This window comes from Colletotrichum godetiae, assembly GCF_030913485.1.
Source record: "Colletotrichum godetiae strain CBS 193.32 chromosome Unknown BDP55scaffold_109, whole genome shotgun sequence".
Lineage (NCBI taxonomy): Eukaryota > Fungi > Ascomycota > Sordariomycetes > Glomerellales > Glomerellaceae > Colletotrichum > Colletotrichum godetiae.
This window is the reverse complement of record NW_026851357.1, coordinates 33,269-55,810: the sequence shown is the minus strand read 5'-3', so window position 1 is coordinate 55,810 and position 22,542 is coordinate 33,269. Positions and strand designations below refer to the sequence as shown.

Here is a 22,542-nt window from a genome sequence, read left to right as displayed (position 1 = left end):
ATGCTAGAGGCACGGACCAAGCGGCAAGCACTGAGAACGCCAGAATACCAAGCCCAAGTCGCCAAGGCCGAAGGCAATCTTCAATTGATCAACATGATTCTGATGAGCTTCTCGCTGAGCAGAACGCCCATATTGATCAGCGGGTGAATCTCAGCCAGCATCAGCATAGGACGCAAGAGGCTCTACGAACGGTGATCTACGACATGACATAGGAAGAGCTAAGCCAGATCTCTGGCCTCTCGGCCAATCGCTTAGAGCAAGATATGTACTGTACGCTTTAGTCCTCAATCTTGGCTCGGAATGTGTGTAAGGAAGTTGCTGGAGTGCTTCAGTGCAAAGACAGAATGACCTGTCTGCGACGAGACAGGGCTAGTACAGGGCAGTGTGATCTCCATATTCGACCGTAATTAGAGATGTCAGATCTGAGAGAGTAGATTGACCTATGTTGCGGGTGATTGGAAGTATTTTGGAGGTTTGGTATAGTTGTAGATTACTACGCTGAGTGGTCTCACGTCGGCTACGTACAGTATGTAGTGGCACAACACAGAGACTAGTACAGTACAGTACCGATCACGCCTTGAAGTTCTCAGTATGCTGTCACTTGATTTCTCCGTGCAAAAGTGACCGAGATACTTTGTGAACGGACTTCTGCGGCACAATTTGGAGACGTGTCATAGCTTGATTGTTGTGGAGGCCGTTGCTTATTTCTGCCCCGTTCTTCGGAGTCTTCTCCTTGTGTAGGGCAAGCCGACCGATGTTCCATTGTACAAGGCTCACCGATCTACAGTAGAAGTCGAATTCAGTTTCCGTCTTTGCGGATAGGAATTATTCTGCGCACAAACATATGTGGTTCTTTTTGCTGACGGGATACATACCGGGCTCATCAAGTACATTCATCAATGGCCTACACCGTAAAGTCAGAATCGCTTCTTTACTGTGTTCTCGGTTTAGACCCATGTTGCGTACTTGAGACTGCATTTGCCATCGCCGTTTGTGGACGTTAGCTAATGCAACATGGGTCTAATCCACGAACACAGTGTATGTAAAAGCAAGTCCTGTCTTCGGCTATGAAGGCCCTCAAGAAGGTATTGTCGGGGCCTTGTCATGTATCCTGGCAGCAAACGGATCCACAAACATCTGTGCGCAGAAGAGTTTCTGTTCATGACCAAGGAAACCGATTTCGATTTCTACTGTAGCCAAGGCGGCCTGTTTGCAAGCAGCACGTGGAGTTGGCGTGACAGACGAAAGTGCGTGGAGCAGCAGATTCTGGGACATACTTGAAGACACCCATAAGTGACACCCAACGGCAGCGTCTCTCCGCTCGCCTTGAGCATGGACAATGTATAGTCTGGCACGGGTCGTATTGGACGATTATGGGACAACTGAAAATTATTTGAGATGAATTAAGCTAAACATTACGACGTGTGCTCAGAATAACCTTTCACCATCTTCACTTGCCCAATAAAAGCTACAAATCATATATGTGGTGTTACGTTGCATAGTGCAGTCCGAACGCTATACCCGAGAAACAGGCTCGAATGCCGCCGGTGCCTTGCATCTCGGCGGGTATAGTAGAAGTCCAAACGTCTGAAGCCCTGGGAATCATGATATCTGAGACATGTCAGAAAAACACGGCATCGGGCGAGCTGCCTCTTGACTCACAGCAAAGCCTGTAGTGTGGTTACGTTTTTGACCTCTTCTGATGTTACAGACACTGCATAGCAGCACAACCATGAGAATCAACGTGCCTGCCAGGCCTCCGATAATTCCAATTTCGACCGGCGTCATTGCACATATGCTGTAGGGAGTATACTTTCTGGCGAAAGCAAAGAGGACGGTTTCTGCGGATGTAGCAATCTTTTGTACTCGGGCATTCCCCTGTATGTGGCTCGATACCACCCAGTAGTAGATCAAATCGGCCGTGGCTGATTTACATCGCACTCAAGGCCGTATTGACTCTGCAGCAACATAGGCTTACCCGCGCTTTCGCCCTGCGCCTTCATGATTTCAATCCAATCCAACATGAGAAGCCAAAATCGGCTAAAAGAAATCCGAAAGCGGACAGAACCAGAAACTACCGGGATAGAGCAGGTTCTCACTGCAGTCGAGGCCAGGAGACACGTTTCATTTCCCGCAAGTATAACGACACCACAAGTTCGAAGCGGGCACACTATAGCTGCTACTATCATCATCTATCCGCCATGGCCTCTTCTGTCGTCCGGGTCTTGAGCCACTTGGCCGTTTTATGTAGTATCCTACATCACGTTTCAGGAGAGCAGCATGCAGATCAGCTTGCGAAAAGGGAGACTTCTCTCCAACCACGGGACTTTCTGCGTTCTTGCGTTGATTGGGGTATGTACTCTCATGAACGAAAGATAAAGATGGCTGCGTTTTGCAGGTCCACGGCAGGCGACTGGACCTGGTCGGTCCTTGGCTTGAACCTTTGTATGGTGAATCACGACGGTTCTCTGATGGCGCACGACGAGTAGGTATATTCTGGAAGCACTATCATAAAATGCTGATGACTTCCAGCGGAAACTTCTTTCTATCTGCCGGCCCCTGTTTATCCGATAACTCGACGTTGTCGTGGGCCAATTATAAATGCAGCACGCAAAACGATGACGGCGACGGGCGTCATGTCGATCACGGGATAGATCTTAGTAAGAGGTACCAATTACCGTTCTGTCGGACGCGACTGACACATCTCAGACTTGGTGGTCGGTAATGACAATGGCATTCTGTTCTGTGGTCAACGAGCCCACAAGGGGCTTCTGCTCAGCCAAGAGCAAGTTAGCTGGTTTGACTGGGGCATCGTGGTTAACTAGGGCGACAACGCGTGGTTACCGGTGCATTTAGATCGGCCACTCTTATTTCATCCATGGCACTATCGTCACAGACTATGATGGAGAGTAGGCTATTCCGTGATCGTTGATGAGCGCTGTGCGCTGTTCGAGGACGTCTGACGATTTCAATGAAGGCATCGAGAAAGTGAAGTAGGATCGTCTACTTAGGCTAAGCAAGGCATTATTGCCGTCGCGAATATAAGTCATTACCTTGGCCTTTCTGGAGCATTCATTCATGAGAACGAATGATTTGCGGTCGTCATGCCAAACGGTTGCCAATATGCATTCTTCATTAGCTATCTCCCTGTCAAAACCCAGCGACTTATCACTCCCACGCCGTGCATCTGGTCAATTCTTACATGTACGTTCATGATGCAGCTAGTTGTAACTCTTGCTCCAGCAAATATGGCTATGAAAATTCTGAAATCAATGTTGATGCCGGTGGTCGGTTTCTTGGGTCGGGGTATTATAAGGGGAAAAGGACGAGTCATGCTGTGAATGAACGCCCCGTAGGCTGAGCTTTGTTGATAAAAAGAGGAAGAATAACGGGAGAACTCACGATCGGAATGACGTAGAGATTTTGAATGCCCGTTAGGTGCCCGTGGGGAGATTCCTAGCTCCGGTCACATATTTCTTTTGCTGGAGAAGGACTAAAGCCATGCCATATTCAGGTTGTGGTTCGAGCTGGCTCTGCCATCCGCCAAAAGCTGCTTGCATGGACTATCGGGCCTCTACGAGTTGGGCACATCACGCTGGAGATGTGCGCCGTTCCAAGGAGGTTCGATTCCGTGCTGGGGGTTGAAGTTCTCTCCCGGGATGCAGATACGGGCATCTGACCGCATCGCGTCAGCAAGTGTGTTCAATCGTGAGACCTTCTCTGTCGTCTGCGATATGTCAGCGTCTTGCAGTGAATCCAACGGTATGTAAAGGTGAGTCGAAGCGACGATGTGAGTCAATCAGCGGAGGTGAATTCGATGAAGCAGTTCTTCTATTGTTGTCGAAGAGTTGTCCAGCTTCAACTACGCATTCCATTCACGAAGTTCACTGACGCAAGGGGTCTTCCACCTGGCACCGTGTGTGATGGCAAGCGATGGCCATTACATCACCTGCATACCTTAGTCCATCCACAGTGTCCTGATCAAAATTTTGATCACAGTGCTAGTCGCGATTTCATCTTACGCCGGGTGATGGAGATCACGGTGCTCCCAATCTGGAGACAAACGGATCGACGTTGAAATCCTGCTAGATCATTGGTCTAGTGCATCTGATGTGCTGCCCTATTATCTCGTCAGCCAATCACATCCCTTGTCTAACCAAGAGCGCGAAACTTGCGGGAGATCTAGCACATGCGGTCAAGGGATGCTCCTTGCTAAAACTCTATCACAAGCGGATACTACTCAGCAAATGTTTGACGTGACAGTCACGGGAAAGTGCATCAGAGGCTGATCTCTATGAGTTCCGCATGGCAGTATCAAGGACCTAGGATGGCGCCAACCAAGCGCTTCTAATGGATGATTTGCACGCATCTTGCGAACGAATTTCGAGGAAGAAAAAGGGTTGCAACTGTCTTGGAATCGATTCGTATTCTGGCATACACTACACCCCGCGACTTTCATGCTACTTGCAGCGTCGGTCGCTAGTGAAGTAAGCGTGGGGTTTGACGTCCCCCTCGAACCACGCTCAACTCCTGGAACCGTGAATACTTCCGCGGCCCGTCACCTGAGTGTGCAACGCGTGTTCAGTTCGTAGGCGTCTATCCATTGACGCGCTCCTGATGAAGAGACTCATCAAGAGCGCCAGTCCGGAGACGCCGACATACAATCCATAGACGCCACGCAGGCCGTAGACGTACGCATCTACGATCTTGGATCCCAGCCCAGCGTCGCCGACAGCGCTCAACATGGCGGATAGAGCATGGGTACCTCCGTGCGTCCCTGCGGGTGCCAAGCCATCGTCTTCCAACTTGCGCAGCACCACATTCTGAAAGGTGGAACCGCCCACGCCGACTCCGAGTGCCATGCCAAACTGTCGGAGAAAGGCATACATCGCTGCGGCGATCGCTTCGTCGTCCTTGTCGCAGAGAGCTTGCGATGCCATGTTCTGTGCGTTCAAGATGCAGCCATGGCCAAGACCAAGGAGGACGAGCGTCGGCGCTCATACCTTCGTTGGCGTGTCGACATCCCACAGCATCATCAGCCCGGAGGCAATGGTAGCCAGAGTCCAGCCGACCCAGATCGGCCACTGATAGTTGTCGAGTACCGTGACGAGTCGACCGGTGATGATCGATGCCGGCACCAGCGTGAACATGACCGGGAAGAGTGCGATGCCGGTCTGGACCGGGGTAAAGCCTTTGACGTCCATAAAGTAAAGGGGCACGTAATAAAGCTGCCCATACATCTGCGGCTGTTGTCAGCATGTCCTACTGCGCGATTCATGACAGGCCATCCTCACCACGAGGCCTTGGATGGCGCCGCAAGCATACGTCGCGACGGAGCTGGCGGTTTGGAAAAGTCGGCGCTGCAAGAACGGTAAGACTGCGAAGCATGACTCGTAGATCATAGTCAGCGCCATGCCGAGTACCCCGAGCAACAACGGTGCAAGAGTGCCGGCGCTGCCCCAGCTGTAGCGCAAGCCTCCCCAGGAGACGGCCACCAACAACAAAATGGCCGAACCAATAAACAGAGAGTTTCCTAGCCAGTCCATCTTCTTTAGTTTCTCCCGTACATCGTCAGCGGGAGGATCAATATTAACTAGCCACGGCACGAGAATCAGTCCGGCCACGCAAAATGGGAACATGATGTAGAAGACCCAACGCCACGTTGTGTGTTGAGCAATGACGCCGCCCAGTATGGGCCCAACGCAGTTGCCCAATGCCCATGCTGCCTGTCTGAACGGGGTAAGCGAAGGTGAACATGCGTTCGAGGGGGGGCACTTACACTAAGCCGTACCACGTTGGCCGAACGGGCAAAGGGACGAAGTCGGTGAAAATCAACAGGCACAAGACGATGATGCCGGCACCGCCCACGCCTTGAAGAGACCTCCCAACCAACATGAAGCCGATCGAATGCGCAACGCAGCAGAAGATGGTACCGAGAGCGAACAGGGCGACCGAGACGGTCAGACATGGCCGCCTACCGAACACGCGGCTTGCGTCCGAAATGAACAGCATCATTACGGCGTTCGCCAGGAGGTACGCCGTCCCTATCCAGAAGCCGTCGTATGTGCTGAGCGCGAGGTCCGCCACGATGGCCTGTGATGGTTAGTTCGCGCAGTGCAGGGATAGTCGCGGGGATGACGGCGAACTTGTAAAGAAGTCACAATGATACAGGCGTCGAGGGCGACCATGAGTGACAAGATGGAGGCTGTCGCCATGATAGCACGTTGACGCCCCGAAGGACTCCATTTGACCAGGCCGGAACTAAGTTCGTCGTCTTCTAGCCTGTCGGAATGGATAGGCTGTTGGCGGTGCATGGTCGGGGTTGGGTTGGAAGGCAGAGTACGATGCTGGGTAGAGGGTACCGGGGAAACGTTCTTATGCTGAGATCGTAGCCTGGAACGGATGACGGCCGTCTTTTTGTAGCAAGAGTTCATGTCGAAATACCCACCCGGAGATGTGCTAGGTAGCGTCCCAAGCGTCTCTAGCATTCGTGCGCCAGATCTGTCCACGACCGTTCAATAGGCACCCCCGTGTCGACTCAAAAGAGACTTCCTGCTTTCTTTCGTTACATTTCAAGAGTCGTTTTTGGCTATTCGAGTGGCACCATTCGGTGATATGCAGATGCTTCGAGCGTGAGCTTGTCACACCGGCTTTCGCAGACAGGTCGAACTTGGAAAACATATAAGGCGCAGTAATACGTCCGAAGAACTGACCCGAAGCCTCGTCATGCTTCCTGCAAAATGAACGATTATGAAGTCTTTCGTCAGCTTGCTACACATCCTTTCACGTCCGCAACACTGGAGATGTTGCAATCCGCCTTGCGGGTCATCCGCAGGCGCTACCCGGTCTCTTTCAACGGAGACACCGGGACAGATAGTGCGGAGTTTCCACCACGGGAAGCCTTCGAGCAAACAAAGATGCCGTTTCATGTGACGAGCGGATGGATTGAATACATGAAGACTATAGGTAACTCCATCCATAACACAGCACAAGAGGTGTCGCCATCGTTGCGGCGTTTTGCCAGGGGCGACCACTCCGTGGATCACGACGTAGTCACCGATTATACCGGCCTGCTGCAATCATCTTATCCGTCGTCACACTACGCAGACCCTGTAATTTTCACGTCGAATGGCCTGGAAACAGCTGCTACGCTCTGCAGCACTTCCGGTGCCATGACGGTAATTCCATGCAACTACGAAGGGGCCTGGTGTGCGGCCGTCGCCTACGCAGATTGCGTACAGCTGTACGGAGTGCAGGCTGAAAGCAGCTCTACAATGGTAGAACGCTTACAGGATCTGTTTCCTGGCCGCAAAGTCCGCTTACCCGAGCCTCTTGTTGCAACACGACTCGAAGATACTGGAGTTTTGATGCTGCTGAGCATGCGAATGCTCGTCGGCGGAAGTGTGCCGGCGCAGTGTGCCGACGTCGCGTTTTTACAGCGTTCGCGAGCACGAATCTTCGTAGAGCTCTTGACCAAAAAGCTGGATGCAGAGGATCGCGATGTCGCCAGCCGGATCCAGGAAGCGCACGCGGAGGACTCTCTCTTTTTCGATGAAGCTTTCGCACACGGAGAAGACCTCCGCGTGCGGACCGACGCGATGATCCCAGCAGATATAGGAGATGGAGTCGACTTTACGCTTGGTGCCTCTCCCGACCCTGGAGCTTTCTCCTTAACGGGACTAGGCTCCGGCGTGACGACCAGTTTGTTGCCTCGGGCCCCGCATCATTCATCGTCGTCCCCGCAGCCGGCCGGCCCTGCCTACGAGAAGTTCACCTCACTGCGCAGTGGGCGTACATTCGGCGTAGGCACGTTCGAGATGCCTCCGACCATGTCTGGGGAATGCAAAACCATGCTCGCCATGATGAGCGAGGCCGTCGCCTTCTACCGAAGCTCTCGCCTGTCGGGGAGCTCCGAACTTGCAGTGATTTGGTCCGCGATCAGGACCGGACAAAAGAGTGAGTTTTACCGCCGTTACGGTGGTGTGCTGTTCTACAGAGAGATGCTGCGGCTCAAAAGCGATCGGGAACTTGCCTTGCGCTTGAGGCTCAGCATAGCTCCGAGTGATATAAAAGAGATGAGACGCCTCCAGTCAAACTTTCGAATCTGGCACGACATTTGCCAGCTGCGCCATGACTGGGGGCCGGGTCAGTATGCGCTGCTTTGTGTGCTACCAGAAAGACCAAACGTAGAACGGATGAGCGAGAGAGAGCAACAGGTGCAGCTACGGAGACTCCAAGAGCGGCTTGACGATGATCGCGACCCCCTTTCAAAACAAGTAGACACCGCCAAAAACCTGTGCACCGCCCTAGTTCAGGGGCAAGTAGACTCCGACAAACGACTATTGATCGACGATTATCACTTCAAGGCTTATCAGGATCTGTCGGCAACTTCCCTCTCGCCTAATTTTTCTTGGCATCTGCTGTTAGTGAATGAGTGAGCCTACCACCAAATTACTAACAGCCGAAAACTCTTCACCTCCCCTTGCCGGAGCCCGCATCCGCGATGGCCTCACAGCCGCCGTCGGGCACCGGACTGATGTCGGCCGACCAAGCCGACCCCGAATCAGGCTCCGGGACACCTCCGGAGCCGAACCCCACCTCAAGAGCTAAGCGACGCCGCGACGCCGAGGCACAGCCGACCCGGCCCAGCCTAACGGGAAGCCAGCTTGATGCCACCACCGACGCCCCTACCTCGGCCGAGGGGCCCGCAGCCTCTACCGCATCTGCTCCGAGCGGATCTGCCACAGGGTCCGTCTTGACAGCCCTTGCAGAAGAAGCTAGACAGTACGAGGCACGGAAAGACGTCTTTCTGACCATTGCACGGTCCGTCGACAGCGTTGTCGCCAGCTTTGACGGTTCTAGAAAGCAGATCGCGAAAGAAGCCACTGCCTATGTCATTCAAACCCTCAAGAGACTGATCAATCACGAGACAAGCCCAATAGCGGCCCGGAGTTGGGCGGCTGTCGTCGCACCGATGGCGGGCAACACCACTGCGGCGACCCGGAGCGGCCAGAGCTGCCAGAGCTCTGCCCGCCCGAAGGCCACACTCCCCGCCGAGGATCAGCCGCAGGCGCAGCCGAAGGAGGACCTCCGCATCTTTGCCCGCGTCCCGGAAGAAAGCTTAGCGGCCGCTCGGAAGATCGCACCGTTCGCCGTACGACAGATCGTCTGTAAGGCCGTTGGCCTGGGGCTAGCGGACCTTCCCCACGTCTACCATATCAGCACAGGTTACTCTCTGAAGCCGCGAAACAAGCAAATACAGGAAAGACTACTTGCAAGTAAGGCAAAGCTGGCGGAATGCCTCGGCGCCCACCAGGTCGAGACGCCTATCAAGTGGTACACTTACGTTGTGCCGCGATGCCCAACAAAACTACACAGCATTGGCGGGGACGTCCTGGACCCAGCCACACTCGTTGAAGATGAGGTCTTCGCACAGACAGGACAGAAGCCTGTCCTTGCTCGACCGTCCCGCCTTGGGCCCAACCCAGTCACGAACGAAATATCTTGGCTCATATCATTCACATCAGAGGTCACGCCCTTCAGGCTCTTCAACCAAAGCGGCAGATCTCTGCCCGTCAAGAAACGAAGGACGCTCATCCGACACGACCCCGGCTGCCAGGGCTACCACTCCAACCGGTTCTGCGGACGACGACCGATCTGCAGCAACTGCGGAAGACCTTCCGATTCACACGAAACGGGACCCTGCATGGCCAGGCCCCAATGTGCCAACTGCTGCGGCCCCTTCCAAGCCAGCCACACAGACTGCCCAGCGAGGCCCTCGGCCGTAAACGGCGTCGTCTCCCTTCCCGGTCGAAAGGAGCGGGCTCGGATCCGGAAGGCCGGCCAGAAAGCATCGGACACTCTGTACAAGGCTACTCGATCCGACAGTAGCCAGGAGGCGGCAGGCGTCCCTACCTCCACCAGCCAGAACCAGCAACCCGGCGCCAAGCGCGCGCGCACGAGAACGCCCTCCGCAAGCTCGATCGTTTGCCTCGGTGACGGAAGCACTGACAGCAGCAGCATGGATGAAGACGAGGCGGACGAAGGCGAAGGCGAAGACTCCCCGACAACACCTCCATCGACCGTCCCGTGCTACCCATGCCAAGCAGGAGCCAACGGGCAGCACAGAAGCCAAACTACAACGTCGCGAATGCCTACACCCACCTCGAACTCGACTCGGAGACGTAAGCCGAGAGCGGCGACCCCACGGATGCTACGCGTTGCGCAGGGCAACGTCGGAAAGATCTCCCCGGCGCACACGGCTTTCCTGCAGCTCTGCTGGGAGGCTCAGATAGATGTGGTCCTCGTCCAGGAACCCTGGACGGGCTGGAAGGACGGAAACGTGCAACTGAACACGCACCCGGGTTTCGACTCTTTCGTCCCGGTCGACTTCTGGGACAGCGAAGGAACCAGACCAAGAGTATTGACCTACACACGCAAAGGGATAGGGATGACGGTGGAGCAGCAGAGGCCTGTCCACACGAGAGACGTACTGTGGCTGGTGGTCGACAAAACGACGACTATCGTCAACGTGTACAGACAACCCCGCGACCCCCACAGCCGCACAACAGGGATACTGCTAGAACTCAAACCCCCGGAGCGAGCTTTGATCGCGGGTGACTTCAACGCGCATCACTACTCTTGGGAGCCCGGGACGAGGAACGGGAACCGGGGAGATGACATCGCAGGCTGGGCAGACGGCCACAATCTCTCTCTTATCAGCGAAGTTGGGGTGGCAACCCAGGATTGCGGACATGTCCTGGACCTGGCTTTCTCTAATATCCCTTTTGCGCACGCGCAGGTCAGCCCACAGTTACACCCGGGAGCTGACCACGAGGCCATCGTGGCCGTCATACCACTATTCAAACGCCCAGTGTCACAGGGAGAGGGCCACCCGCAGCCACGGCCACTGTCAGTGCCCGACTCGGCGCTGCCTCGGCTGAGAGACCTGATCGAAGGGGGGCTAGCTGCGATGCCCAATCTGGGGGATCAACCTACTCCGGCAGACCTGGACGGGCAGGCAAGTCACATCGTCGAGCTCTTCTCCCGAGCCATTGAGGCGGTCGGCAAGAAGAGAGGAAAACAGGGAAAAGGCGCGGCTTGGTGGACGGAGGAATGCGCAGAGGCCCACAGAACGTACCGTGCTGCCCGCAACCCACAAGCCTGGGAGACGGAGCAGAACGCAAATCCTTCTCCAATGGAAGAGCGGAAGGCATTCCTGAGCATTGTGAGGAAGGCTAAGCGAGCATACTGGGCCGGAAAGATCGATGGAGTCGCTTCAGACCGGGACCTCTATCAGGTCATGGGTTGGCGGAAGGCGAGCCCACTGACCAGAGCACCCCCATTGATTGTGGACAACCAGACGATCGAGGATACTAACGAAAAGGCCCAAGCGCTCCGGAAAGCCCTTCTCGACAGGTTTAGTGCGGAAGATGACGCACCGGGTGACCCGTTTGACGTACCCGTCGTCCCAAGGCGAGCGATTACTTGGCAGGACAATGTTAGCGGAGAAGAAGTGAAGACGGCCACCTTAACAAAGACAACGACCCCTGGTGTGGACGGGATCACCACGCGCCTCCTCCAGGCCTGCTGGGGCGTCATCTCGGAGCCGGTCAGGCAGCTATTCCAGTCCTGTATGCGGGCCGGCCACTTTCCTCTGCCTTTCCGCAGAGCTGAGGTGGTCATGATCCAGAAGGCCGGCAGGGATGCCTCCAAGCCCGGGTCCTGGCGTCCGATCGCGCTCCTCTCGTGCCTGGGCAAGGGACTCGAGAGACTGATAGCCAGAAGGATGGCGTCCCTGGCGATTGTCGAGCGCATCGTCAGTCCGCAACAGATCGGAGCCCTACAGGGCAGGTCAGCCGTCGATCTGACGACCTGCCTCGCCCACGATATCGAAACGGCCCTCCTAAAAGGGCTCACGGCGACACTTCTGACTATGGACGTAAAAGGGGCGTTCGACTCCGTCCTTCGGAACCGGCTCGTCATTAGACTGCGTCAGCAGGGATGGCCACACGGCTTGGTTAGACTCATCTTCAGCTTCTGCTGCATCCGCATCGCCAGAGTCCGACTGGAAGAAAGCACAACGGAATACTTTCCTCTGTCATGCGGGCTGCCGCAGGGGTCGCCTCTGTCTCCCATCGTCTTTCTGCTCTACATCGCGGAAATACTTGAAGACGACCCGGACGCGCGATTCGGGTACGCGGACGACATCGCCACTCTGGCCATAAGCCCCTCCCTGGAGAGCAACGTCGCAATACTCAACCGAAGCGCAGCCGGCATTCTCAGATGGGGTTCGGAGAACAAGGTCTCCTTTGACCCGAGCAAGTGCGAGGTCATCCACTTTACTAGGAAGCACGGCCAGCCAGCGGAGCTGCCAGAGGTCAGGGCGGGGGATTTGGTGGTCAAGGCCTCGACAAAACCTGTACGCTGGCTGGGTGTCTGGTTCGACAAGAGACTGTCCTTCCGGCACCACGTCGACACAAGAGTAGCTGCGGCAAAGAAGGCAGCTCAACACCTGAGGCAGCTTACAAACACAAAGAGAGGACTGCCAGCGGCCGCCGTGCGAAAAGCCGTCGTCTCCTGCGTACTGCCGATCGCGCTCTTTGGCGCCGAAACATGGTACGCAGGTATCACGAAGCCGGCTTCGAGACGCCAAGCGGAGACAGACACGAATCCGCCTCTCCAAGGAAGACCCGTCAACACAGGCCAGAAGGGGCTCGTGCAGAAGATCGACAGCGTCATTACAGCGGCGGCAAGGGCCGTTCTGCCTGTCTGGAGGACAACGCCAACCAGCAGCCTCCTCCGAGACGCCGGCTTACCGTCAGCCAAAGTCGCTCTAGAGGGCGTCCGCTTACGGGCCGCAGTCCGACTGCAGAGGATCGATCGCCGACACCCGCTAGTCGCGCGGCTCTCCCAGCAGGGACAGCAACAGACGAGACTACAACGGACGGCTGAACTTCTGCCAAGATGCGGAAGACCAGCGTTCCTCCAATCACAGTACCTGCCAAGCTCACAGGATCAGATAGTAGTTCAATGCAAAGAAGAGGCTGCGAAAGATTTCGAGCGCTGGCTAAAGACAGTACCGGAAAGCCATATGATCGTCTTCTCGGACGGCTCCAGGGCGACGAACGGAGCCGTGGGGTACGGCTTCGTCATCTACCGAGACTCCAAACGCATAGCGCAAGGGTGCGGCCGACTCGGACTGGCAGAAGTGTTCGACGCCGAGGTCGAAGGAGCGCGAGCCGGCCTCAGAAGGGCTCTGCTCACCAATCGCGGTCATCCAATCCACATATGTATCGACAACACCAGCGTTATACAAGGTATCCGCGGCAAGGCGCCGGACTCGTCACAAGAGGCGTTCCTCGAAATCCAAGAAGCAGCCAGGATTTTTGATGTACGGACGCACTGGTCTCCGGGACACCAGGGCATCGAAGGAAACGAGGCCGCGGACCGGCTGGCCAAAGAAGGAACGACACTGCCGGCGCGGATGGGTCAAATGGCAACACTAGCGGGTATCAAGCGGCTTGCAAGGGAAAAACTACAGGGCCACCACAGGAGATGGTGGTATAAAGAGCGAAGGCCGCGGTACGCGGACTTGGGGCTTGAGGCAGCTCTATCCAGCCCTCCTGAACTGGCCTTGCCGCGGGCTACGCTACATCACCTGCTGGCGGCACGATCGGGTCACGGGGACTTCGAGCAATATCACCGACGTTTCAACCACGACGACGCTCTAATGATGTGCTCTTGTGGAGAGGCAAAAGACGTGGACCACCTGGTCTACTGTCGACTAACGCTGGCGAGGAGGCAACGGTGGCCGACCCTCCACTCTCGCAGTATGCCCGAGCCCATAGGCCCTATGGGATCTCTCGAGGCCTACTTCAAGAGATTAATCACCGACCCACGAGGCTTCGAGGCCTTTCTCCGCGTGACGGACTTCTTCCAGAAGATCTGTCTGCGGTAGCAGCATCCACACCTACGTAGATGTGAGTGCGGACTACAAAGAACCTCCCGATTCCAAGGGACGATTTGGGAAAGAATGAAACTGGGGCACCAGCGGGAACCGGGGACAGACAGAACGCGTAGTGGCCACAAGGCATGATTTGGAGGACGATGTAAAGAGACGACGTACTGTAGAGTAGGTAGCCTTGGCTCACGGCCCTCCACGCCATATACCCTTCGGGAGGTCTGCGGTAAGGGCTCTAGCCCGGCCGCCACGGCGTTAAATACAACAACAACAACAACAACAGGATCTGTCGGAGCTGGAGTTTGCTGCTTACATGAGCCTCGATCCACGGCCAGTCATTCCCATTGAACGACATAGATCCTGATGGCACAAACTGGGGGCTTTTCCGCGACGCGGGCAAGTGATGGAAGCAAAGACAATCAGGAGCATAGTAGCAAAGTAGCAAGCGAAACTTTATTCCCTTTACAACTCTCTGATCTCTTTCTGCACGGACGTCTGTCTTCTTGGCACTACATACATATCATAGTTTGATCTCACACTGCTGTACTGACCCACCGTGGAGGCCCTGCTGACAGCTTTCGCCCCACCTCATCCAGGTCTTTGGAGATGTACGGAAAACGGAGGAATTCCAAATGTTTGCTTCTACTGCTACTCTAAAAGTGCTTGTAACCTGCTTGTGTTTACGTGGTGCTATTGGTTTTCCCCCGTTCCGTCTTACACAAAGGTGCCGTCATCTTTCACTTCAGATTACTTCATCCATTTCCCCTGTACGCTTTTAGACACCCTGCTGTGAGATCAGGGCAGGATTGAGAGCGGATTACAATTATGTAGAAGTACAATAGAGGTCAGTTTAATAGAACGCCGAACGGTCGATTCACTCCACAGATTGGCAGACTACTGGCCGTTATGTGACGCGGCGGATGGCTTACCTAACATTGCACCTGACGTGTACGAGCTTGTGCCAGTCGTGATGACTGCATTCTGGAAATCAGCAGCATCCATTTTTTCTTCCAGGGGTCCATACCCCAGTCGAACGGGACTCTTGCCGCAGGGACGCGCGCATGATGAGAGCTTCATTTGGCTTTGGTGTCATCAAAGGGTGAGTCTAGTTTTGCCGAACAGCCCTATTGTGATTACCTGGCCACGGCCAAGACCATCAAAAGTGGGAAACGGCCATCTGCCTTGTGGACCCTGCTGAGCCGACGCCCTTTGTCTCATGGCTATTAGATGTACAGTATGCACAATACTGTACATATCAACGCTGTCCGCTACGCACTCTCACTCCAGTGCCGAGATCTAACGAGACCGCAAAGAGGGCTGGTAGTTCCGTACCTAACGGCCCGAGCAGCACCTAAGAGCGTGTAGAGTCTATTCCCAAATTACAAGCCACTCAACGAAACCATATTCGGCCGCGCCTGCCGGCCCCTCATCGCCACGCAAGCAGGAAACGGGATTCAAAGCAGTGTAGCGAACGGCCCTTTCTGGAGTGTTTGCCGGACGCCACGCAGTTGGCTTCTTGCTTCACGCAGAGCCAGAAAATGATTTCAGCCGTAATTCCACGACGGAGCAAAGATATAAATGCGATATGTATGCTTGCGTCCTCTTTCGAACCTTTCTTTTGGGCTTCGATCACGCAACAACCACGTCTCCCCTCCTCCATACAGCGTCATGATTTCCAAGGTCACCATAGCGCTGCACGTCATCTTGACACTAGTCATACTCGCGTTGACCGTCAGGATTCTGCAGGATGAGCAGAACGAGGAGAGTGGCATAGTACAGATTCTGGTACGTGACCCATTACGACGACAATGCGGGACTAACGACAGTAAAGCTACGGAAAGAAGCGCGGCGCTTTGTTCAGGTTCCTGATGTGGTCGGATCTATCGCTACAGCGGTGAAAAGTGCGGCTTCCAGCGTGGTCACAGCCGCAGTTGCGTCGGGCGAGTCTCTAGTCGCCGCAAGCCTGCCGTCGCGCGTGTCGGTGGGCACGAAGTACGCATGTGTGGATTCTGAATGCTCCGCCGTCCCTGGTTCCGCGTTCCATCTGGTCCAGTACTTGGTCTCGTTTCTTCCTTCGCCTGAGGAGGCCGAAACGTTACAGGAGTTGGTAGACAAATGCCCAAACCTGGAAACCTTTCTGTCCGCCGGGTTGGGATGTGCTCTTGCTTCGACCATACTGCTACTTTCCGGTCTCAAGTTCAGGTTGCTCCGCTTCGTATCGCTTGGATTGGGTACCGTCTCTGTTATCCTGTTTGCAGTAGCAGCTGGTTTCGCGGTGTCGCTGTACAAGACAGCCGAGGCTGTGGCAGACCTCCTTGGTGTCGAGGCGAGCAGAGGAGACCTCTTTGAGGCATCCCTAGCAGACTTCTTAGCAAGCTTGATTATGACGGCGCTCGTACTCGTGGAGATCATCCTTTGAGAAGAGGGTTGTAAAGCTATACGATATGGAATTCCGACGGAGAATCGATGGAGTACCATACATATCTCTACGGGAGGGGCCCGATGCACGCGCTCGTAGTTGTCATGAAGTATCTCTAAAGACATCGCTCCTGAATATGTCGGTGGATATCGCGCATTTACCGAGACACCTCCCGCATATCTGAACCCAACCCTGCCCAGCTATACCCTCAGATAACTTGGAGAAAGAATAAGGCGTCCCGCCCAAGAGCTATGGAAATTTTACTAGCCAATAACATAGAAAGAATGCACTACAATTAGCAATTCCTCTATCAGGTTTATGGATCGAGAACACTGGAGGCTCCGTTATAGCTGGGTAGGACTAGGTAGAAGTCCATACTTCCTTGGATCATTTATGGCAGGCTCCCTAGTCACGAAAACTTCATCCTAGAAAGGCTGCAGATTGACTGCAGTATTTCCTTTGTTCTAGATAGGCTACCTCGAGCTACTTTTAATACACTCATACATATATGCCCATTGGTATGTGCCATAACTCGTGACGCTACGTCTGTCGCTGGTGGAGTCGTCGCTGGTCGAAGGCATCCTTCCGGGAGTGGCGACGGTGGATTGACGGCAGTAGAGTCTTCCCTACTCAGAGTCTAGGCATCCCTCAAGCTTTGGGCAGCTATAACATGAGTAACTCGGCCCGAGGCCACCTCTGAGTGCGGTTCTAACATTAACATACAAGCCATGGTCTTAATTTAAGAGTAAACCCGGACACGTTTTCAGCCTCGCTTTTAGGCGTTCAGTTCAACTTCAGACAAATAACAGAACAAGATCCAAATACAGTAACCCTGGCCATACGGTACATGAAAAAGGTAACATGTATCTCTTGGCATGATTCCCCGGCTAACCGGGACAATATAAGAGCCATTATTTGCTACGAGAAAGAAACAGGGTCAGTCTCGAGCGAGTGGTTAACACGAGAGTCCTGACACCTTATCAGCAAGAAAAGACGAAAGTGGTTGAATTATCTAAGGACTTTTACAGCGATACTTGAGCAATCGAGTTCGGCTATTACTGCACAGTGATAGGAAGACTTGCTTTCTGAGATCGGAGCTAAAACATACCCTGCTAGAGAAGCGGCGGCTCAGCCTGGCTGCGATCTTTCTTATATCTAAGCGATCAATAGCGGGGCTGGAAGTCGCGCCGGATCGGACCCACCGTTAGTGAACTCTTCGTGAGGATCAGGTTCGCTACCCGGCAGCCAGACCTTTTCCAGAAGGGGACGAAGCTCAACCCAAGTGTCTTCCCAACATCAAGCCATCCTCGTGACATCCTGGTACTGAATACCTATCAGTAGCTAACTGCTCAATGCTCTATCGCAGCCACTTTTACAGACAATCAATTGTAAACTACGAGATACAGAGCTCTAAACATTCTAACTTGGTCCTATTTTGAGGCACGACGTGGAGAGAAAGATCAAAGGCCCAGCCATGATCTTCAGAAACCATGCTCACTCCTTCTTTGGCTGCGCAGACGCCTTGGCCGATCCCACTAGCTTTCTATGTTCTCTGTGAGTGTAATCATCATCTTTTTCATCTCCATTATCTCTTCTTCGAGACCTCTGACTCTATCCTCCTGCTGCTCGGGCGTGCGGTCAGTCTTGCCTGCCGCTTCATCCAGGCCCTGTTTTCGCACATCCAAATGTCTTTTGGCGGAAGAAGCTGCCTGAGCATTCTGCAGAGCCCTGCGACGAACGGGGTCCTTTTCCAGCCTTGAGGGGTCATAATACTCGCTGATGTAGCCGGCGTCCCAAGGCGGGGCGATGTTGTCTCTCCGACAGATCTTCTCGATCTCGGCTCTCGCACTCGAACGACCAAGGACCATGCTGAAGCTACTGACGGTAAGGATTTGAATGCCTTTGGTGCGGAACTTGACGCAGCAGTCTGCGGTGGGGTTTTTCTTCCTGGCCGCAGTATTCTTGCGCTTTATGTGGGACTCGGTGACCCAAAGGAGCTCTTCGAAGTCGTTGCGATCATCACAAGACCATTGAGATTGGCCTTCCGCCAGATTCTTGTAGCCATCTATTTGACGGTACCTTTCCACCTCCAGGAGTCCAGCTTCAGACGCTGACTGAAGACGGCGAATGACTCGTCCGTCTTCTTCCCGCATCTCAACGCACACCTGGTGCCCAAATTGCCCTTGTTTCCGCACACCTATGATGAGGGAGCCATCAGCCGCCTGGGCTGTGGGCCACAGGTATTGGATGACGGCCTGACTTTCAGCAAGTCTCTTGGCTTTGGCCACCTCAGCTCCGTTGTCCTGTACCTGCAAATAAACACCCGCATGCAGGACTCTCCAGTCTCGCGGAAAGTGATTCCTTTCAATGAAGTCGTCGATTACTTTCTTTTCGGCAGCGATGACATCCCTGGCTTCTTGGTTCGATCTGTCATTTAGAAGGATCTTGTAATTATCCCGGACGAGGTTGAAATGGGTGCCGAAAAACTGTAGAGAAATACACCAGCGGTCTGGAGATATGTCAGAATCATCAGCACCTGAAGCTTCCTTCTCTGCTGCGTTGAAGTCAGAGATCAGCATGTTGAAGTTGTGTATCTCCTTCCGCGCGACCGGATCGTCAGGATTTCCCCTCAGACGATGAAGCGAAGGTGTTGCTTTGTCAAAGATGTCCCTCACCGCTTGCGGTGGAACGGGAATGGGATCAACTTCCATCGGGGATTCATCTTCTAGGTCTGGAAGCTTCTCGCCGTCCCAGTTGACCACTTCGTCTATTTCGAGGTGGTTCACGCTCAGCTCTTGGGCCGCCACATGAAGTTCTTTTACAGCCACGTCAGCATGCAACCAAGATTGTGAGCCAAGTCATCCCTACTGTGAAAAGCCTTGTCAGCATTCTGATGATCAGTGACACTCGCGTGCAGAAGGCATCCCAAGCGTCTCCAGGCGATCGCCGTCTCCTTTTCCGTGGCGTCCGGTCTGACTTCCAGGATTTCCGCATAGGAATCATCGGCGCAACCAAGGATGCGCTGAATCTGCGCTGGAACCTCGCCGACGTGTGCACCGGCGCCACTTTGGGGCTGAGTAGCTTTGTCTACGTCCATGTTGCCCGTGCTGCCTGCGGGAACATCGGGAAGCTGCTGCGCTGCAGCAGCGGTTCTCCTTCGTTCAGCCTGGATCCTACCATCTTCGACCTCCGGAGTCGCTTCTGGCGACGGCAAAGGCAAAGTTGGTCTGGGGGCGGGGCCTTTGATGGCTATAGGCGTCACGGGGTTCTGTGGAATGTTTTGGCTCTCTGTAGACATGATTGATCGCCGGCGGATGATGTGGTTTCAGGAAGAGAAGACTGCTGTGAGCGACGGTGTCTCCGCGGCCCTATATACCTCGGGCGAGTCCAGCACCGCGGCGAGTATTGGAGATTCTACTGAACACGGCACGGCACCTCCGTTAAAAGCCGTTCTGGGCTTCGTCGTGCAACTAGACGTTCAGGGAGCACCTGCTACTGTACTGTATACTGTACTGGGCCGAGAATGACTTGAGCCGGAGATGACAATACCGGATGAGACGACGGGGCGCAAGTCCACTTCTGTCGAGATACGGCACTAGAATCCACGACCCCTGATCTGAAGACCGAGCCCTAAGCCACTTATGACTGTTCGTGAACCCGTAGTTGAGAACGGCTGAAGCAAGAAGCAACTTTCCTGCTTGGCTGCCTAGTCAGTAAGATTGACAGCTACTCGAAAGACGCGGTCCGGTCAGTGTTGTCCCGAACCAGCCCCTCCATTGTCCACCTGCCCGACGAGGGGAGGAGGAATGGAACGTCAGTGCTACGTCCAGAACTCTTGGGGTGAAGAGACCGCCGGGAGCAACTAAAAAGATTCGCCAGCACATTTCAAGCGATTCTCTTAGCTGTTCGTAACTTACCTTAATCAAGGCATCCCTCAAAGCCATGCAAGACTCGGAGTTTCGTCTTGTCATCATCTACTCTGTTTCCGCTCTCGGCCTTTATCTCCTCTTTCTGTGTCTTCGATTTCGATCCTGGCTATCAAAACTGGCATCTGTCGTGCGAGTTCCTCTTCTCAGATACCTCGTCTATCCGACCATCTACGCTGAGTGGAGTTGGGCTGATATCTTGGCTTCGGCAGCTTACCTGGCGTTGAACATCCTTTGTCTCTGGTTTCAATGTCCCTCACTCTCCGATGCCGGGCGACGCGCGGGTTACCTGGCTCTCATCACCATGGTTTTCCCGTTTTCGGCATGGCATCTTGACTCGCTCACCGGTTTGCTTGGTCTTCGATGGCGCTCGGTTCGTCGTCTGCACGGCTTGACGGGCACGATGGCTTCGTTGCTACTCTTATTCCATGCAATCACTGCTCAGATATCTTCCACATCGTTCCCGATGGATACGTCTGATAATAGAGGGGCAGTCATAGTAGGCTATCCAAGAATGGAGACCTACGTTCCGAGAGACCCATTATTGATCATGTATGGCAGGCGGCGTCAGCCATCGGGGGTCTTGTCCTTTTCTCTGTCCCAACAATCAAAGATAACCTCTACGAAATTTTCATCCGCCTCCACCAAGGCATGGCAATATTGTCCATCTACGGTATTTGGGAACACTTGGCTGCGCAGTCGGTCTTTGCGCGCCTGCTGCTCTACGTATCGGTTGGCGCATCTGCTCTGTCTCTACTATTGCTATCTGGCCTGGTTATCTACCGCAACGGACTTCTATTTCATGGCTTCCCTCGGACATCAATCAGCAACTCCGGCGACGTGATCATTATTGAATTGAGACTGTCACGTCCTGTCTTCGTCGACGCCGGACAGTCTATAAGTCTGTGGATGCTCACTCCCTCGGCGAAGCTTCGATCACTGTGGCAAACCCACCCCTTTGTGGTCGCGTCGTGGTCTGCCTCGCCTGCCGACACGCTTCATTTGTTGGTCGAGCCTCGCTCGGGCTTGACCGAAAAACTCCTCCAGTTCAGTAAAATGCAGAAGGTGCAGCAGACTTGCCCTGCCCTCTTTGGTGGTCCGCACGGCATGAGCGTCCCCGTCACTGACTACGATGTTGTCCTCATGGTAGCCAGTGGTTACGGCATCGCAGCGCAGCTACCCTACTTGAAAAAGCTCATTTACGAATTCAACAGTCGTAAGGCCCGTACTCGCCGCATTCACCTGGTGTGGACGCTGGACACCATTGGTACGATGTTCTCGGCTCGGATCGTCCGCCTGACTAACACGCCTAGAACTGGCCGTTGCTATCAAGCACCTACTGGATAGTGCACTGAGAGAGGATACTCTAGATGACGGATATGTGAGTGGAGCGTCAGAGCTCACGGTGCGGCGGCTTACTCATGCTAGATCTTGAAGATTTCAATATTCGTCCGGCACATATCTCAGGGCCATGACATAAGTTCTCGAGCTACGATCGCGAAGGGCGCTCCTGATTTCAATGCGATCATTCGAGAGGAAGTCGAAGGCAAGTACATTCGAAGAGTCCAGGACAATGAGAAGGGAAGGGAGGCATGATAGTCTTGGGTAAGCCAGCTCCCCAACCTGCTCGTGCTCTTTCTCATTCACATAGCATCGGCCTCGACTGAGGTAAGGCATACTTTGCGAAAGCTTGTTAGGGGATATTTGGGAAGCAAAGTCGACATGACAGAGTTGGACTACCAACCTAGGAGATAGTGCGATCTGTTTCTCTTCCGTGCGTCTAAGCACAGCAAAATCAGGTTTTGTTTCTAGAACGCCATGGTCTTTCTTCTCATCTATATCTATTCGGATGTGCTGCAGTGGCGGCGCTTGAGGGATTTCGTCCAATTGCCGCAACATTACTCATTTCGTTGGCTTGCATCACTATACATGGTAGACACCTACACACTGGACAGTAAACGAAGCCTGGCATATGCTTGTCGTAGAGAACTGAGGGCTTATTAGCTCTGCGTCATCGAAGCTTTGTACCGCGGTTTGCTTTGGAGGACTAGTGACGATGGAATGAGGGCACTGGGCCCGAACACGATAGCGCACACAGGCCGACGTAGCAGGAAACGGACGTATACGATGACTGGCATTGTGTCAAGACATCGGTATTTTCCTCATAATACTGATATTCTTTCCCAAGGTAAACAAATAAATTATCTGAACGCTTGTTTCTTCTGTTTCAACAC

At 54.1% G+C, this 22,542-nt stretch overlaps 5 protein-coding genes across 5 annotated transcripts; 3 read left to right on the top strand and 2 right to left on the bottom strand.

The window, feature by feature from the left end:
- Positions 1-4,523: 4,523 nt before the first annotated feature.
- BDP55DRAFT_639147 (major facilitator superfamily domain-containing protein) lies at positions 4,524-6,314 on the bottom strand (the record flags this gene model as incomplete). The annotated part of the gene is made up of 5 exons (XM_060573206.1): positions 4,524-4,943; positions 5,004-5,240; positions 5,295-5,730; positions 5,780-6,093; positions 6,147-6,314. 5 exons carry the CDS (start codon positions 6,312-6,314, stop codon positions 4,524-4,526), a joined length of 1,575 nt encoding a protein of 524 aa, XP_060421763.1.
- Positions 6,315-6,740: 426 nt separating this feature from the next.
- Positions 6,741-8,043, top strand: BDP55DRAFT_639146 (uncharacterized protein; the record flags this gene model as incomplete). Its single annotated transcript, XM_060573205.1, has 2 exons — positions 6,741-7,956; positions 7,997-8,043. The coding sequence occupies 2 exons, from the start codon at positions 6,741-6,743 to the stop codon at positions 8,041-8,043; spliced, it is 1,263 nt and encodes a 420-aa protein (XP_060421762.1).
- A 7,308-nt stretch (positions 8,044-15,351) lies between these two features.
- On the top strand, positions 15,352-16,587 carry BDP55DRAFT_43347 (uncharacterized protein). The gene is made up of 2 exons (XM_060567544.1): positions 15,352-15,748; positions 15,795-16,587. Exons 1-2 carry the CDS (start codon positions 15,542-15,544, stop codon positions 16,380-16,382), a joined length of 795 nt encoding a protein of 264 aa, XP_060421761.1. The 5' UTR covers positions 15,352-15,541; the 3' UTR covers positions 16,383-16,587.
- Positions 16,588-17,874: 1,287 nt separating this feature from the next.
- Positions 17,875-19,596, bottom strand: BDP55DRAFT_596735 (uncharacterized protein). The gene is made up of 2 exons (XM_060570995.1): positions 19,251-19,596; positions 17,875-19,197 (listed from the first exon to the last, which is right to left on the bottom strand). Exons 1-2 carry the CDS (start codon positions 19,477-19,479, stop codon positions 17,918-17,920), a joined length of 1,509 nt encoding a protein of 502 aa, XP_060421760.1. The 5' UTR covers positions 19,480-19,596; the 3' UTR covers positions 17,875-17,917.
- A 1,016-nt stretch (positions 19,597-20,612) lies between these two features.
- Positions 20,613-21,904, top strand: BDP55DRAFT_639143 (uncharacterized protein; the record flags this gene model as incomplete). The annotated part of the gene is made up of 4 exons (XM_060573204.1): positions 20,613-20,681; positions 20,795-21,575; positions 21,622-21,689; positions 21,737-21,904. 4 exons carry the CDS (start codon positions 20,613-20,615, stop codon positions 21,902-21,904), a joined length of 1,086 nt encoding a protein of 361 aa, XP_060421759.1.
- Between the last annotated feature and the right edge of the window lie 638 nt (positions 21,905-22,542).